This window comes from Rana temporaria, chromosome 4 (assembly GCF_905171775.1).
Source record: "Rana temporaria chromosome 4, aRanTem1.1, whole genome shotgun sequence".
Classification (NCBI taxonomy): domain Eukaryota; kingdom Metazoa; phylum Chordata; class Amphibia; order Anura; family Ranidae; genus Rana; species Rana temporaria.
In genome coordinates this window covers 33,325,295-33,343,411 of record NC_053492.1, presented here as the reverse complement: position 1 = coordinate 33,343,411, position 18,117 = coordinate 33,325,295, and the positions used below count along the sequence as shown (strand labels likewise).

Genomic DNA, 18,117 nt, shown 5'->3' with positions numbered 1-18,117 from the left:
AATCGCGATCTCTATTTTTCCCGCCCGCGATCTCCCCGCAGGATGACCCGCGATTTTTGGGTGCGGCCATAGGAAACGCACTGAATTATTCTCACCCATGTGCATGTGTCCCGGAAGTCGCTCACATTCCCCATCACCACCATCCTCCAATCCGCAGCAGGAACATCCTCTGCCGCCAGCTGCTAGTAATCGGGTTCTCTTACCTTAGATGCCGCAGGACGTTTCCGTTTCACCCCGCATGGCATGCCATGTAGTCCCATATGCCATATGTAGTCCCGCCTCTATTCTTAGTAAGGGGGAGGTCTCCTTGTAGAACTACCAATCCCAGGATTCCTAGCGGCCTGGTTCCAGACAGGGAGCGGAGAATGCTGACCGGAGTCGGGGAGATGAGGGCAGGTGCTGGGGGAGCCCAGCCGGAGCTTTACCGCTGGAGGAGGCAGACTGGGGCACCAAGGTGAGGACCGGCGGAGGGGTTCCGTGTAACCCGGAGCCTGAGAGAGAGAACCATTGTACTACCTGGGGGCCTGAGAGAGTATACATATATGGATAGGGGTGACAACACATGGGTAATGGTTACAACATGGGCAATGATGCCCATGTTGTCACCTCTACTCATGTTGTCAATATTGACAACCTGAGTAGGGGTGACTGCATACTAGCTCATTATGGCTTTTGCCTTTTCAGGTAGGGTTAAAAAAAAAAAAAACAGGGTTTACCGCTTTAAATAATAAAAAAAAAAAAACGAGAATCGTGATCTTCATTTTATGCAAAAGAATCGCGATTCTCATTTTTCCCAGAATCGTGCAGCTCTACTGCTCCCCATCTTCTTACCCTCCCGATTGGTTGGTTTTAAAGTATATGTAAACCTTGGTTTGCAAAGTTGCTCTCCTCATTACAATCCTCATGCTAAATTCTTAATTTAGGAAGTTGAATCCCTATCAAAGCCAATTAAATTTTAATCTGAGCACCACAAACGTAAAATGATTCAAAGCAAACTCGCCCCATCCACTCGCGTCTCCATGCTTTTTTTTGTTGAGGAATCAATTTGAAAAACAATCCCCCATCATGTCTAGGTGAGGCCGTGTTGAGTAAGGGCAGATAATCCATGTAGCATTAGCTTCCTGGAATCCATGTGCCCTTAGCTCAGATCTTTAATCAGATCTGGCGACCTGTCAGAATTGGTAACGGAAGGGACGTTCCGTCGCCGCCATCTTGCTCCACCCCGCACTCCTCCAAAGTCAGGAGACTCTGAGAAGGGGAAAGCGGACATCTTGTTGCACCCACCTGAGTTTTGTATTTTACATAAACTCACTTTACTGTTAAAAATGCGGGTGAAATGGGAGAACTCCGGTGGGTGTAACAAGATGTCCGCTGTCCCCTTTCTCGGAGTCTCCTTACTGTGGAGGAGTGCGGGGTGTAGCAAGAGGGCGGCGACGGAACGTCACTTCTGTTACCAAATCTGACGGAACACAGGCAGAAGGGTGTGCTTGGCTAAGAAATCTTGTGGGATGTATTGCATCATTTGGGCTTGGGCCAGGAAGCAACAAGAGATGGAGATCTATATCTAACAAACCTATTTACTAAGGCTAGGAGCCTAAAGTGCACCTAAAGGCAAAACACGTTTTTGGATGGAGTGGAAGTAGAATCCCTGTCAGGTTATATTGCTGTCTGTGCCCCCCCCCCCCCGTCGGGGAGATTCATCCTCTGTCTTCTTGGCCATTATGGCCCCTTTCACACTAGGCGGATCCGTCGCAGCGAAGTCCACCAGCTCAGCGGGAGATCTCTCTGCTGAGCTGGCGGACTGAGCGGGGAGGGGCTTGTCCAGCACCACTGTCTCCTATGGAGAGATCTGATGAAAACTGACAGCATGTCTGTTTTTTTTTTTTTCATCAGATCTCACCCAATCCGCCATGGAAGGATGGCAACATATCGCCATCCATCCGATTTTTAGATGATCGTGTCGGATGCCAGCGGCCATGTCGCCGCTGGCATCCATTGATGTATGGAGCGGCCGTTCAAGTCCACCTGCGGACCTGAACGGTCCGACCGTGTGAAAGGGGCCGATCATTGAAAGTAATGTAAGTTTTGGGTTGTCCCCAGAAAAGAAATAGGGGATAAATCTTCCTTCTCTTTGCAGGCATTTCCTCTCACTTCCTGTTTGACTATAGAACAGGAAGTGAGGAAATTTCTGCAATGGGACACAGATGGTGGTTAAAACCAAACCAGACCGGTTTATTACATTCTAATGCTGTATTTTAAATGGATAACGTTTTTTGCCTGTAGTTCTACTGTAAGGATTAAATATAGTTGATGCTGATTGAGTTTAGATATCTGGTGATCCTGCCAGTACCCATTAGTAAGGAGCTATCCCACCTGGAAGCTGTTAAAGCAGACAGCCAGTCATTGGTGGCGGATTCATATGTACACGCCCCTGCTCTTCTAGCAGGGGCGTGGGTCATGCCTCCTCCTCCACCTATGATTGGCTGTTCACTTTGACAGCTTCCTGGTGGGATAGGTCGGGCAAGTTCAGACTTGTGTCACACTTGAACTCGTCCCTCCTGAGCATGGAATCGGACCCATTCTAGTGGTCAGTTTGCATCTCTGCCTTCACTAGTGAGACCTACAGGATGCAGGTATATGCACCCCCTACCTAGCTTATTGGCAGCAATTGATCATCTTGTGGCGCCTTGGTTAAAAGTGCAAATATGATTATCGCACTTGAAGAAGTAATAGTGCTTCTAAATGCTTTCTATTTTTCTTTAAAATTAACACTTGCTCTGTGTAATTGATTTGCACAGAGCAGCCTCGATCCTCCTACTGGGTCGTCTTGTGGCCCCTCCCTCTTGCCGAATGCCCCAAGCTGCTTGCTCCCGAGCTGCCTCTGTGGGTCTATGGGACTCGGAGCGTGACTCGGTCCCCCCCCCTGCTGTGATTGACAGTGTGTCAGCCAATAAGGAGAGACTCAGCCTTTAGAAGCACTTTGATTGCTGAAGATATCATTTGTTTTCTGTATGGCTAGTAATGTATATGTAAAAGCAGACCCCCCCCCACTCATATATTTACTCATTGAATATGGAGTTCTGTAGTAACCCGTACATACCCCTCTTAAGCAAGGTGCTTGCCCTATGCTAAGGCAAATGTTACCTTCAGTGAAAACCTCATGTTAAAACAAATGTTGGTAGATCAGAAGCAGCTGGAGTTATATCCAATCCTCAACTTTTCCTGCCAAAGTCAGGCTTGCTTTCTCTCTTTTGGTCCTATAGCCTACAATCCCACTGACGAGTAGAGGTGCTCGTGGTCAAGGGGGAGGGGCATGGTTAAGGTCCGCTTTAGATGACGTGTCGAGATTTGCATGCAACTTCAGTTCAGTTCAGATCTACTAATCACTTTTCCGTACATGGGTGCCATGTATCAGAAGCTGGGTGCACATGTGACTTTTTTTTTTTTTTTTTAAACCAAGTCCCATGAGACATTGCAAGACCCCGACGATCGCAGGCATGACTGGAGGGCCGAGGTTGCCTACCCCTAGTCTACTTTGTCCGTTGATCCATGTTGGTGAAAGCTATGGATTTTGGTCATCACTGAGTGTCTTGTGACTCCTCTTACTGACACTTCTTATTTTTTTCTTTCAGGGACACAGCCGGACAGGAGCGATTCCACACCATTACCACCTCTTACTACAGAGGAGCTATGGGAATTATGTTAGTCTACGATATCACAAATGCCAAAAGCTTTGAGAACATCAGCAAGTGGCTCAGAAACATCGATGAGGTGAGTGTCTGTCTGCTGTGGCACAGCCTGCGGCGGGTGGCTGTAGACCCGTCTGCTAAAAACAAACAATCTGTGTGTAGCATGCATTCAAAAAGACTGTGGGGTAGCAAAAATCACCTGTGTGGTCTGCATTCGTATGTGGAGTGAAGAGCCTGTCCTAGTCTCTTGTATATTCTGATCTTGCATAAAACAAAACCAAAATATACCCAAGCAGAAAATGTATAAAGTTCTTCACATTGAAATACATAAATTCATCCACTAATATATGCAAAAAATTGTGGGGGGAATATTAGAAGTGCTTAAATGCCAGCCAACAAAAATATTCCACATGGAGACAAATTCATAAAACAGCATCCAGACTTACTAAGGGTCCCAGAACCGGCGGTATGACGTCAGCATGTAAGGCCCCTCCCAGCGTTTTTGTACGCATGTCCTCTGATCTGTTTGAGAGCCCAGAGTTCTGCAATGTTTGAGTGAAATCTGAGGCTACAAAAATATGGCCGTCGGAGTCCACTATACAGGTTTGAGTGGGACACAACTGACAAGTTTGAGAGCTTAAAGTGAATGTAAAGGCAGGTTTTTTATCTTAAAGCGGAGCACCGCCCTAAAGTGGAACTCCTGCTGATCGGAACCCCCCCCCCCCTCCGGTGTCACATTTGACACCTTTCAGGGGGGAGGGGGGTGCAGATGCCTGTCTAAAGACAGGTATTTGCAACCACTTCCGGCCTCACAGTCTCGGGCAGACTGCGGGCATGACGTCGTCGCCACGCCACTCCCCCCCCGCCTCCCGCCGGTGTGTTCTGGGAACACTCGGCTCCTAGTACACAACGGGAGCCAATCAGCAGGCGTAGCGCGACTCACGCATGCGCCATAGGGAGCCGGGCAGTGAAGCCGGAGCGCTTCACTTCCTGGTTCCCTCACCGAGGATGGCGGGGGGGCAGCAGAGTGACGAGCGATCGCTCGTCCTCTGCTGCGGACGGCGCTGGACTCCAGGACAGGTAAGTGTGCCGATATTAAAAGTCAGCAGCTGCAGTATTTGTAGCTGCTGGCTTTTAATATTTTTCAGCGGAGCTCCGCTTTAATGTGTTCTATGCATTAAAGCGGGGGTCCACCTAAAAAAAAAAAAAATTGTTTTATATAATAATTTTTAAAAGCCAGCAGCTACAAATGAGGCAATCAGGAAGTGAAGCCTTCGAGACTTTATTTCCTGGTTCCCTACTGCGCATGCGCGAGTTGCGCGGCGCGTCCTCACTGGTCGCTGCTGTCTTCTGGGACTTGCGGGGGAAGACAGTGTAGGTGCAGGAAGTGGCGTAGGTTTATGCCAGGCAGTGGGAGCAAATACCTGTATTAGACAGGTATCTGCTTCCCCCTCCCCCCGTGAAAGGTGCCAAATGTGACACCAGGGGGAGGATTCCAAAAAGTGGAAGTTCAATTTTTAGGTGGAACTCCCTTGAAGATGAAAAGTCTTCTGTGTGTAGCAGCCCCCCTAATATTTACCTCAGCCCCCTCTCGATCCAGCGATGTCCACGAATGCCTTGGTCGTCTGGGACTCCTGATTGGCTGAGACACAGCAGTGATCCCATTGGCGCCTGCTACTGTCAAACTAACTGTTACCAATAAGGAGAGAAAGGGGGCAGGGCCTAGGTGTGGCTCTGAATGGACACGGAGCTGTGGCTCGGGTGCCCCCATAGCAAGCTCCTTGCTGTGGGGCCACTCAACAGGAGGGAGGGGCCAGGAGCTGCGAAACAGGGACCCAAGAAGGGGAGGGTTGGGGCTGCTTTGTGCACAGAGCAGGTGAGTATAACATGTTATTTTAATAGAAAAGACTTCAATCACTTTAAAGCGGTTGTAAACTGCTCTTGTTTTTTTTTTTTTTTGTTTACCTGAAAGGCAGCGTCATGTGCTAGTAAACATCACATACTAGCACATTATGTGACACCTGAGAACAAAGGCCTCCAGCAGTGTACTTTCACTGCTGGAGTTGCTTCTTTCCGGGTTCGCAGACTCCGGCTTTGTGACTGGCCAAAAAAAACCCAGTCCTGTCTCCCAACAGAAGCCCCATAGTAAGTCTATGGATTACGGCACTCCCCATTCATTTCACAACCGTTGTCAGCTGTGTCCTCTGCAGAGCTTCCGCCACTGGGGACCGGCATTCGATTGGCTTAAAAAAAGGTTGTGTGTGTGTGTGTGTGTGTGTGTGTGTGTGTGTGTGTGTGTGTGTGTATACCGATTTCTTCTTTACCAGGGATAGGTACACTGCTGATCAGATTGGGGTAAAGGGCCAATCACAGTGGTCCTTTACAATGTGATCGGCTGGTCACATGTAAACAGACTCGCCAGTTATCGGTATCCCTTTCTTATGTTTTATGTAAGGAAAGGAGGGCTGATAACCAGCAAGTCTGACGGGGCACAGCGCCCCATTTATCAGTGTTTTTTCAAATTATTGGTCATTTTTAATTTAGCAAAATGCAAACCCTGGCGGTGATTAAATACTACCAAAATAAGGCTCTATTTGGGTGTAAAAAAAATGACTTAAATGTCATATGGGTACAGTGTTGCATGACCGCGCAATTGTCAAAGTGTGACAGCGCTGAAAGCTGAATACTGGCCTGGGCAGGAAGGGGGTGAAAGTGCTCAGTAGACAAGTGGTTAAAGGACCTGTCAGTTACATCCTACAGCTGGATGTGGTGGTTTAAAATCACAGAACAATCTTTCTTTAGTAATGGTGCTTGACTGGTATGTTAGAATCTCCCAAAATTCTTCTCGCTGGGCTCCCGTTTGGCTCGCTGCCTCTTATGGTGTGTGTGTGTGTGTGTGTCTTCACTGCAGGAAGATGAATTGTAAAATGTGGTTTATTGAATGGCAAAAGTCTGTCTTGAAAGTTCTTTCCCACTTTTCTTAAAGCAGAGCTCCACCCAAAAGGGGAAGCACCACTTGTTTGGAGCTCCTCTTTAACGTGTATGCAAAGTAGGGTTGTCCCGATACTGGTATCAGTACCGAACATTTGCCAGAGTACTTGTACACGGGCAAATGCTCCGATGCTTCACCCGATACCTGGGCAGGCAGGGTGATCAGTGCGGTGGGAGAGTTACAAGCACTGATCACCCTGTATAGATTTAAAAATCTGACAGCCGGTCCTTTCTCCGTTCTCTTCCGTGTCCCCCTCTCTTCTCCCCCCTCCGGGCATCTGTCCCCCCTCTCTTCTCCCCCCTCCGGCCATCTGTCCCCCCTCTCTTCTCCCCCCTCCGGGCATCTGTCCCCCCTCTCTTCTCCTCCCTCCGGGCATCTGTCCCCCCTCTCTTCTCCCCCCTCCGGGCATCTGTCCCCCCTCTCTTCTCTTCCCTCCGGACATCTGTCCCCCCTCTCTTCTCTTCCCTCCGGGCATCTGTCCCCCCTCTCTTCTCCTCCCTCCGGGCATCTGTCCCCCCTCTCTTCTCCTCCCTCCGGGCATCTGTCCCCCCTCTCTTCTCCACCCTCCGGGCATCTGTCCCCCCTCTCTTCTCCACCCTCCGGGCATCTGTCCCCCCTCTCTTCTCCACCCTCCGGGCATCTGTCCCCCCTCTCTTCTCCACCCTCCGGGCATCTGTCCCCCCTCTCTTCTCCACCCTCCGGGCATCTGTCCCCCCCCTCTTTTCTCCACCCTCTGGGCATCTGTCCCCCCCTCTCTTTTCTCCTCCCTCTGGGCATCTGTCCCCCCTCTCTTCTCCTCCCTCCGGGTATCTGTCCCCCCTCTCTTCTCCTCCCTCCGGACATCTGTCCCCCCTCTCTTCTCCACCCTCCGGGCATCTGTCCCCCCTCTCTTCTCCACCCTCCGGGCATCTGTCCCCCCTCTCTTCTCCACCCTCCGGGCATCTGTCCCCCCTCTCTTCTCCCCCCTCCGGGCATCTGTCCCCCCTCTCTTCTCCACCCTCCGGGCATCTGTCCCCCCCTCTTTTCTCCACCCTCTGGGCATCTGTCCCCCCCTCTCTTTTCTCCTCCCTCTGGGCATCTGTCCCCCCCTCTCGGCATCTGTCCGCTTCTCCCCCCCCCCCCCTCCATGCTGCCACCCCCCTCGATCTGTCAGGATGGAGAGCTGAGGTAGGAGCCAGTAAACCCGGCTCCTTCGTTTTCTGAATGGACAGAGTCAGTGATTACTCTGTCCATTCACATAACTGAAACATTGTAACCTCCTGCGATTACGATGTGTCAGTTAATGAATGAAGAGGAGCCGCTGTCTTCTCTCTATTCATTTTCAGTGCAGCTGAGGCTGCTGAGAAAGGGACTGGGGAATCTGTGTCCTTCTCCCCTTTGAGACAGGGAAAGGGACTATGTCAGAGGTCTTAAGACCCCTGATATCTCACCATGGCCCCCCAACAGGGCTGATAAAAAAAATTATTGCAAAAAATAATAAACACTGACACTGTCCATTCCCCCCCCCCCCCCCCCCCCCTTTAAAAAAAGAAAGAATTGTAAAATATAAAAAAACTAATTGTAAAAAATACTGACACGTGCCACTGTCACGAGATTTAGGGGTGTCACGGATCAAAAAACTCACGGATCGGATCGATCCTCGGATCAGGAGTCACGGATCGGATCATTTTCGGATCAGAAAAAAAAAAAAAAAAAAAAGACAAATCGTGTTACACCCACCAGAGTTTTATATTTCATAGTTATTTTCAACACGAAATGGAGCTTATGTGCTTAAATACAGTATATGTAAATCCGACGGACTGTTTACATGGTACATTTTAAAAGCCGCAGCAAACCTGCTGACCTTGCATGCTTGCTAATGTGACAGAACACCTCTGATTTTCACATTTAACTAAATGTTAAATGTGAAAATCAGAGGTGTTCTGTCACATTAGCAAGCATGCAAGGTTTGCTGTTGCTTTTAAAACTAAACAGTCCGTTGGATTTCTAAATACTGTATTTAAGCACATAAGCTCAGTTTTGTATTGAAAATAACTATGAAATATATGATCTGACACACACAGCAGGGCTCTTCCTCCACCTGTCAGTGATTATTGTGGGTATGATGGTGTCCCCATAGTGTGTGATCACAGGGAACACGGTGTGGAGGGGAGGGATGTGTCAGGCTCATACAATGTATTCACTACCGTATGTGTTCTGCTCTCTGATGGTCTCCTCGTCCAGTGCTGGGGATGCCGAATAACATCCTCCCCCGTCCAGGAATACAATCACAAACACTCGGCCTCCCCCTCCCCCCCCCCGGGCTCCGCAGCACATTTCCTTTTCCCTTCACACACAGCTCCGGCCAAAACACACACACACACGCTGCCTTGCTTGTAACGCGCCCGCTGATTGGTTTGGAGGCAGGGCAGCTCTGGGTCATCGCTTCTGTTAAGTATCCTGATTGGCCGAGTGCTAGTGTTTCGTTTCCCGCCTCCTCCTTTCCTGTCAGTCAGTGTACTGCAGTGAGAGGAGGCTGAGGGAGCTCACAATCTACGGATCATACGGATCACATGTGTGCCGATCCGAAAAGGTTGATCCGTGCGGATCACGGATCAATGACGATCCGTTACACCCCTAACGAGATTGAAGTATCGGTACTTGTACTTGGTCTTAAAGTGACATCGGGACAACCCTAATGCAGAGGGGGAAAAGCTGAGACTCTTGACGTTTTCCACTAACTTCAGGTTTTGTTTTTTTCTGGGAGTGAAGGGAAATTTCCCTTGTGGTAGAAATAAACTGCTTTCTCCAACTAATGTACAAGGTTTTGGCTATACATACACTTTAAAGCACACCTTCACTCTAAACTAAAGTCGGCCATAGATGAGCGAATATCAATTGGTTCAGCTGGGAGCCTCAGATTTGTTTTATCTATGGGCAGGCTGGTTGTGCTGAAGTTGATTGATCAGTACAACCAGTCTGTCAGATTTTATTTTTTCTTGGTAGCTCCAGCCTTAATGGAAAGATGTTTCTTCTAGAAAGCATGAACGGAAAGCACTGGTTGGGATGTGCCAATGCTGGTTATAGATGGGTGTTGGTGACTGCTCATAGGTGTGAACTAATCGCACGTGTTTCAGCTGTGATCTACTTACCTGAAGGTATACGGAGGGTGTGTTTATATATTACAACACTCCTCCGATTGTCAGTAAATTGAAGGTTGGCTCACTCAGGTGGTCATCATGGACAGGGGAGATTTCCCTGGAAGCCATCAGCAGGCTTTCCATTTGGGGGGCATCGGAGAGACCATTTCCATGGAGGGTTTACAGCCGTTTGGAAATGCTTCCTTGTATAGATCCTGCTCTAATCTCAGGCATTGTCTAGAAAGGATTGATCTTTGACAGGCCTTGGACACCCATACACACTTCAGATTTACCAAAACTACCGTATTTGCCGGAGTATAAGAGGACCCCCTAATTTTCCAGCTAAAATGTTGGTTTTGGGATATACTCGCAGTATAAGATGACCCCCTTCCTACTATTCATGCCTCGCCAGACTGTGCCCCCATTGCATGCCAGACTGTGCCCCCATTGCATGCCAGACTGTGCCGCCATTGCATGCCAGACTGTGCCGCCATTGCATGCCAGACTGTGCCGCCATTGCATGCCAGACTGTGCCGCCATTGCATGCCAGACTGTGCCGCCATTGCATGCCTTGACGATCCCTTACCTTATCCTAGGACAGGGATCCTCAAACTACGGCCCTCCAGCTGTTGTGGAACTACACATCCCATGAGGCATTGTAACACACTGACATTCACAGACATGACTAGGCATGATGGGAATTGTAGTTCCTGAACAACTGGAGGGCCGTAGTTTGAAGACCCCTGTCCTAGGACATGCAGTATCTGTCAGACCGCGGCCGTCCATTTTTTCAAAAGCCGCACCTCCTCCTTCTGCTCTTCCGTGATAGGCGGAACATTCAGCTTCACAGGAGACACTATGTTCAGCCTATCACGGAGGCCCTCTTGTCCTCGGTCTCGGACGAGAGGGCCTTCGTGATAGGCGGAACATTGAACACAGTGTCTCCTGGGAAGCTGAGTGTTCCGCCAATCACGGAACAGCAGAAGGAGGCGCAGGTTTTGAAAAATGGATGGCCGCGGTCTGCATGTTAGGTTACCGCCGTATAAGACGACCCCCAACTTTTAAGAAGACCGTTCAGGTCCGCCTGTCATATTTGTTGACGCACCTGAACGTCTGTCTGTAAAATCTGTCACCTGAAAATCTGTCCATGGCGGATCGTTTTAAGATCTGATGAAAACGGACATGCTGTCCGTTTTTCATCAGATCTCTCCATATCCTATGGAGAGATCTGATGAAAAACGGACAGCATGTCCGTTTTCATCAGATCTTAAAACGATCCGCCATGGACAGATTTTCAGGTGACAGATTTTACAGACAGACGTTCAGGTGCGTCAACAAATATGACATCAACAGATTTTCAGGTGACAGATTTTACAGACAGACGTTCAGGTGCGTCAACAAATATTCATCAACAGTGGTGCTGCACAAGCCCCTCCCCGCTCATTGAGCAGAGGGACTCGTCATCCATCTGCGGAGACGGAGTCCGCCCTGGTGGACTCCGCTGAGACTGAGTCTGCCTAGTGTGAAAGGGGCCTAAGGCCTCGTACACACCACTGGGTTTCTCTGCAAAAACCAGCAAGAAAACTGCTTCTTGTCGAGATTCCCATTGGTGTGTACGAGGCATTCAGGTTTCTGGTCTGGAAATCTGGCCAGAATCTCGACGAGAAAGAGAACCTGCTTTTTTTTTTTTTTTTTTTTTTTTTTTTTCTCGTTGAGATTCTCGTTTGCCTGTTTCCAGACAAGAAACCCGAGAGTGTGTATACTTACCTGTCGCCGTGGAAACCCGCGCATGCTCGAAATGACTTTGATGCATGCACGGTAGCTTCCACGGCATAGGTAGGCAAGATAACGGCGACGGCATCAAATGTGACAAGCACATGCTCGTCATACGCGATGACGTCACCGCGTTCTTTCCTTTTCAAGAGAACTGCGGTTCTTTTAAAAAAAAAGTCGGTACACTCGGGCGGCAAGAGTTTCTTGCCAAGAATCTCGTCAGGGAAAACGACGGGCGAGATTCTCGGTCGTGTGTACGAGGCCTACGAGTTTCAATTTGTATGCAATCAGGCAGGCCCTTCCACTACATGGTTTTGGTAAACCTAAAGACAAACCTCTGCAGACAATCTAATGGTGTGTATGGGGTCATGGAATGTTCCTGTTATAATTTAGAAAGCGTAGAATGACCGCAGTGCAATGGTCGATCTGTCTTTCCCAAGCCGACGTTTCCACACATTCACAGGCCAAATGATGAACCTATTTTTAAAGCGTGGATGAAGGACGGGAATACATGACCTATTGACACTCCTTGAGGAACACAGGCCTAACTCTGCATCTGCAAGACAGGAGCAAGTAAGAAAGTGTTTCTGGAGCGTTGCTTTGGATCTGGAGCCCGGCAGAGTGACTCAGTGTGGTAAAGGCGATTGTGGACGTGTCTGCTCCGATTCCTCTTTGCTTGTAGCGCCCTCCAGGATTGGAAGCATTTTTCCACTCGCTGAGGTTGCACAAGTCATTATGGCACTTGTCAGGCATGCTGGACTACATGAGTCACACAGGGAGTGCCTCTGATAGCAGAGCACATTGTGTGCGCAAAGGGAGCCTGGGGGGAGGGGGAAGGGTTAAATTGCTCAAATGTTGTCTGACTTTAAAGGAAACCTGTCTTCTAATGCTGGTTTCCTGACTGCTATGCATTTGAGAAGCCAAAGCAAGTCTGCAGATTAGGTGTTGTGGCTTCACTTGTTGCATGCTTGTTCCGGGGAAGCGATTTGAATTCAGAATTGTGCAGCCTCTGTTACACTCTGCGCGTCATGGAATGCGATGGAAAAACACACACGATAGGGTCAGTTTGGTCGAAAAAGTTGATTTGTCGGCTTAAAGCTGAACTACAGGAACCTAAAAATCCTCCCATGCAATGGGGCTGCACTTAAGGGTTAACCCCTCGTTTGCAACTAGAGGGCAGAGTCAAGGATCGTTTTCTGTGCTGCTAGACCGGTCCTTGCAGGCTCTTCTCCCTTCATGATCCAGTAGCTTAACCATTTAACCCCCGGACCATATTGCTGGTCAAAGACCAGAGCACTTTTTGCGATTCGGCAATGCGTTGCTTTAACTGACAATTGCGCGGTCGTGCGAAGTGGCTCCCAAACAAAATTTACATGTTTTATTCCCACAAATAGAGCTTTCTTTTGGTGGTATTTGATCACCTCTGCGGTTTTTAGTTTTTGCGCTATAAACAAAAATAGAGCGACAATTTTGAAAAAAAAAAATACTTTTTACTTTTTGCTGTAATATCCCCCAAAAACCTATATAAAAACATTTTCTTTCCTCAGTTTAGGCCGATACGTATTCTTCATATTTTTTGTAAAAAAAAATCGCAATAAGCGTTTATTGATTGGTTTGCGCAAAAGTTATAGCGTTTACAAAATAGGGGGTATTTTTATGGCAGTTTTATTAATTTATTTTTTTACTAGTAATGGCGGCGATCAGTTTTTTTTTTTTTTTTTTTTTTTTTTTTTTTTTCCGGTACTGCGACATTATGGCGGACACTTTTGACACATTTTTGGGACCATTGGCATTTTTAGAGCGATCAGTGCTATAAAAATGCTTTGGATTACTATAAAAATGCCACTGGCAGGAAAGGGGGTTAACACTAGGGGGCGGGGAAGGGGTTAATTATGTCCCTGGTTGTGTTCTAACTGTAGGGGGGGGTGGCCTCACTAGGAGAAATGACCGATCTTCTGTTTATACATTGTATGAACAGAAAATCAGCATTTCCCTCCCTGACAGGAACGGGAGCTGTGTGTTTATACACACACAGCTCTGTAACGAGCGATCGTGTGCCCGCCGGGCACACGCACGCACGGGAGTCGGGGGCACGCGCCCCTAGTGGCCAGCACGAGAGCCGACGTAGAGCTGCGGGCTCTCGCGCAGGGGACCCAACCTGCCGCCGTAAAACTATGGCGGCAGGTCGGCAAGTAGTTAAAGTCCTTTGATACCATCAAGACCGATGTAAGGAGCACCATCTGCTGGGGGAACCCGAGGTTCCTGAAAGTAAACCTTTTTTCTTAAGCCCATAGACAAAAGTACAGTAAAACCTCAGATTGCGAGTAACCTTGTCTACGCAATACGGGCGTTTTTTTTATTTTTTTAAATCCTGACTCGATTTGCAAGCGTTTTCTCGCAAGACGGGCAGGATTCAAGCCTCTGGGGTTGGCAGTACCTCATGTGGCCGGGGGTGCTGGAGACGCTCGGAGCTGCTCAGTTCCCGGTGCCTCCCCCCCCCACCTCTGGCCACATGAGGTACTGTATACACGAGCAGTGGCTATGGAACAAATTATCCGAGTTTCCATTGATTCCTATGGACAAACTCGCTTTGATATGTGAGTGCTTTGGCTTGCAAGCATTCTTCTGGAACGTATTATGCTCGTAATCCAAGGTGGTTCTGTATTAAAGTGTTACTAAATCAGTCTATGTGCAGAATTGCTATGCTTGTTATACTCACTGTAGAACATAAGGGGTTAATCCTCTGAATTGTGTGTAAAGGCTCTTTGTTCCTGTATGCACAGATCCTCTCTCCCCTGCAGGGTCTCACAAGGCCTGATCCTGTATGCACAGATCCTCTCTCCCCTGCAGGGTCTCACAAGGCCTGATCCTGTATGCACAGATCCTCTCTCCCCTGCAGGGTCTCACAAGGCCTGATCCTGTATGCACAGATCCTCTCTCCTCTGCAGGGTCTCACAAGGCCAGATCCTGTATGCACAGATCCTCTCTCCCCTGCAGGGTCTCACAAGGCCTGATCCTGTATGCACAGATCCTCTCTCCCCTGCAGGGTCTCACAAGGCCTGATCCTGTATGCACAGATCCTCTCTCCCCTGTAGGGTCTCACAAGGCCTGATCCTGTATGCACAGATCCTCTCTCCCCTGCAGGGTCTCACAAGGCCTGATCCTGTATGCACAGATCCTCTCTCCCCTGCAGGGTCTCACAAGGCCTGATCCTGTATGCACAGATCCTCTCTCCCCTGCAGGGTCTCCCAAGGCCAGATGACACAGTGGGGGTTATTTACTAAAGGCAAAGCGCACTTGGAATTGCACTTGGAAGTGCAGTCGCTGTAGATCCGAGGGGGACATGCAAGGGAAATGCCAAAAACAGCATTTTAGCTTGTAAATGATTGAATGATAAAATCAGCAGAGCTTCCCCTCAGATTTACAATGACTGCACTTCCAAGTGCACCTTCAGTGCAATATTTCAAGTGCACTTGTAGTGCAAAGTGGATTTGCCTTTCGTAAATAACCCCCTAGTGAGGGGAGTACTGCTGCACATGCTCAGTTTTGGTCTCTTGCTGGAGAGAACATTTCCTTGTTGATCAGAGCTAGCCAGGTCACAAGATATTGACCTCACACATGTAGGCATGTATACAGATCCTAAAGGACAACCCAGTCCCCTCCCCCATGCCCAGTAGGTGGGATGTCATCTTGATGATCTGCCTCCCATAACAGCATGCATGGATACAGGCTATAGTGGAAATCTCCTTCTACCTGATCACTCTGGCAGACCTGGCAGTTTATCATGTAACCGTGGTATATACAGATCAGCCAAAAGGTATATAGTGGTAGTGATGATTTATGAGCTGTGGGCACTGCGGGGAGGGGGGGGGGGTGAATTTTTTTTATATTGTTTAGTAACACTTTAAGAGATCGACCATTGCACTGCGTTCATTCTACGCTTTCTAAATTGCAACAGGAACATTCCAAGACCCCATACACACACACCATTAGATTGTCTGCAGATTTTTGTCTTTAGATTTCCCAAAACCATGTAGTGGAAGGGCCTGCCTGATTGCATACAAATTGAAACGCTTAGGCCCCTTTCACACAGGCGGACTCCGTCTCCATCTCCTTCCCCAGGTAAGTGACACGCGCACACCCCCGGCCATCCACATTATTCAGCAGACCAGGCCACCTTCTTCCATTGCTCTGTGGTCGAGTTCTGATGCTCACATGCCCATTGTAGGCAAAACTGTGCTGCCCATTTCTTCTGCTTCCAAAACACCAACTTCATGGACAACATGTTCTCTTGCTGTGTATTCCACTGACTTTCAGATGCCATTGTAACAAGAAAATCAGTGTTATTCCCTTTACCTGTCTGTGGTCATGAAGTTATAGGTGATCAGTGTATACACCTTGTAGGGGGAGACAATGGGACTGGCTGAGCAGAGTTACAAAGGTTTGGCCAGTCAGACGACGTTTAGATGCCTCTCATACGTTATCCTGGAGTTCTTCTTCCTGACGTCTAGATTCTTTTGGCTTTCCCTACTACACCCCTGTGGCGGACGCAAGTAGAACAATCCTGCTGGTAATTGTTTAGATGAAATGATTCATTGAGTGGAGAATTCCATGAGTTGTGGCTGGCTTCCATCGGGTGATTCATTCCTGGAGGCAGCCAATCATATCGCTGGATTAGAGCTTTCTAGTGCTCGCTATGAAGAGGAGCGAAGTCATTGGAGCAGCAGGGGGCAGTGGAAGAGGCTCAGGATGGGAATACAAGGAAGCTTTATTAGAACGTTCCTGAGATCGACAAGCACGCCGCACTTCACGCTGCCTCTTCGCTTTCACCGCAATGACAAGTGGACCTGTCATTAAAATTCACACTTCTCAGCCAGTAGGCTATGTAACAATTGGAAAACGGCATCTCTCTTCCTTTTGTGAAGCATTGTGGCTGTTTCCTGTCATTAGAGACCCCTGTTTAAAAAGTTTGAGGAGCCCTGCTGTATGGAATGCAACATTTGTGCATACATGGGTCCTACTGGCTGCTGGTACTGCTTTGTAAATGGCAATGTGCTGCCACTGATTGCCCACTATTGATACATGTCTCTGCCTAAATAAAGCTGCTTGTACATGAATCGAAATTCATCTGGTTGAGCAGGGACGGGCTGAGATTTGATCCACGTATGGGCAGGCTGATTGTACCCAAGTTGATCCATCCAATCGATTTGGGTCCAAGCTGCCCGTTGTATTTTTTACATGCGGTTACTGCTGGTGGCAATAGCCGCTGGCTGTAGTCATTGTGTTCTGCCAGCTGTGAAAGCTTCCTGCTGACAGAACACAATTGCACTGCAGGAGGCATTCCCCCCTCTGACTGTGTTTCTGGGGGAATGAAATGTGGAAGGAAAGAAACTCAGGCTATCTATGGGCTGCTTAATTCATGTGCAGAATGATCTCTGCTGATTCTGAACGACCAAAGCCGGACGTCCTGCACATGAGCGGCTGGCTGCATGCACACGATGACTCTGCTGTGCGTTGTGTAGGGCAGTGCAATATTACAGCACTTTGCATGGTTTACTTTATTTTATTGAAGTGTCACAAATTTAATTCAACTATGCACCACCACACTGTGCTTCAGTACTGTGACCTGCAGTGCATACATGTTTCATTCTTACTCGGCCTCAAGGCACCTGTATGGCGTGAGCAACACACACACGCGCACACACACAAAAACGCGCGCACACACACAAAAACGCGCGCACACACAAAAACGCGCGCACACACACAAAAACGCGCGCACACACACAAAAACACGCGCACACACACAAAAACACGCGCGCACACACAAAAACACGCGCGCACACACAAAAACACGCGCACACACACAAAAACACGCGCACACACACAAACACGCGCACACACACAAAAACACACACGCAGTGCAGATTATGGCAGCTGGAAGGACATGATGTGAATGAGCCCCATCTAATATTGAATGAACACGGCTCGGTGTTGACATGAAATGTACTGTGGCAGATGGGTCTGAGCCGACTCACTTCTGTCTCCTGTGGTCAGACTGCTTCTTCGCCGCTATTTTCCTTCTGACACAGACACCTGAGACTGACATCATTAGTTCCGTATCAGGTTTATTGCAGCAGCCCAAAATAACTTCCCCGAACAGCCAGGCCGGTGACACAGCAATCGGTGATGGTGCAGATCAGATCTGGACTCATCTAGGCGCGCACCCTGACCCTTCATACTGCATCAGAGAGGCTCAACCTTTTAAAGAGTGAGGGACACTTAAAGTGGATGTAAACCTGAATTTTGTATTTTATTTTTTGCTGTCACAATGTACAGTAAAACATTTCCTATCTGTACCCAGTCTTGCCACAAAAAGTTAATCCAGGTCGGAGCAATCCTTTTTTTTTTGTGAGATAAACGGGAGAAAACTTTGGTCTTTTCTGCCCCCTTGCTGAGAGTGACAGGTTATTTACATATCTCATGCACTAGCCTGGAGACGGGCATTATTTTTTAATTCCCACCCCCACTCCTTTTTTGAAGTCAT

At 48.5% G+C, this 18,117-nt stretch overlaps 1 protein-coding gene across 1 annotated transcript in view; it reads left to right on the top strand.

Annotated features, from left to right (window-relative positions):
* Positions 1–18,117, top strand: part of RAB10 (RAB10, member RAS oncogene family) — a 147,819-nt gene that overhangs the window by 114,072 nt on the left and 15,630 nt on the right. Inside the window, exon 3 of the mRNA XM_040348214.1 lies at positions 3,633–3,771. Within this exon, the coding sequence (XP_040204148.1) occupies positions 3,633–3,771 (139 nt within the window). The remainder of the gene's footprint in view (positions 1–3,632; positions 3,772–18,117) is intronic.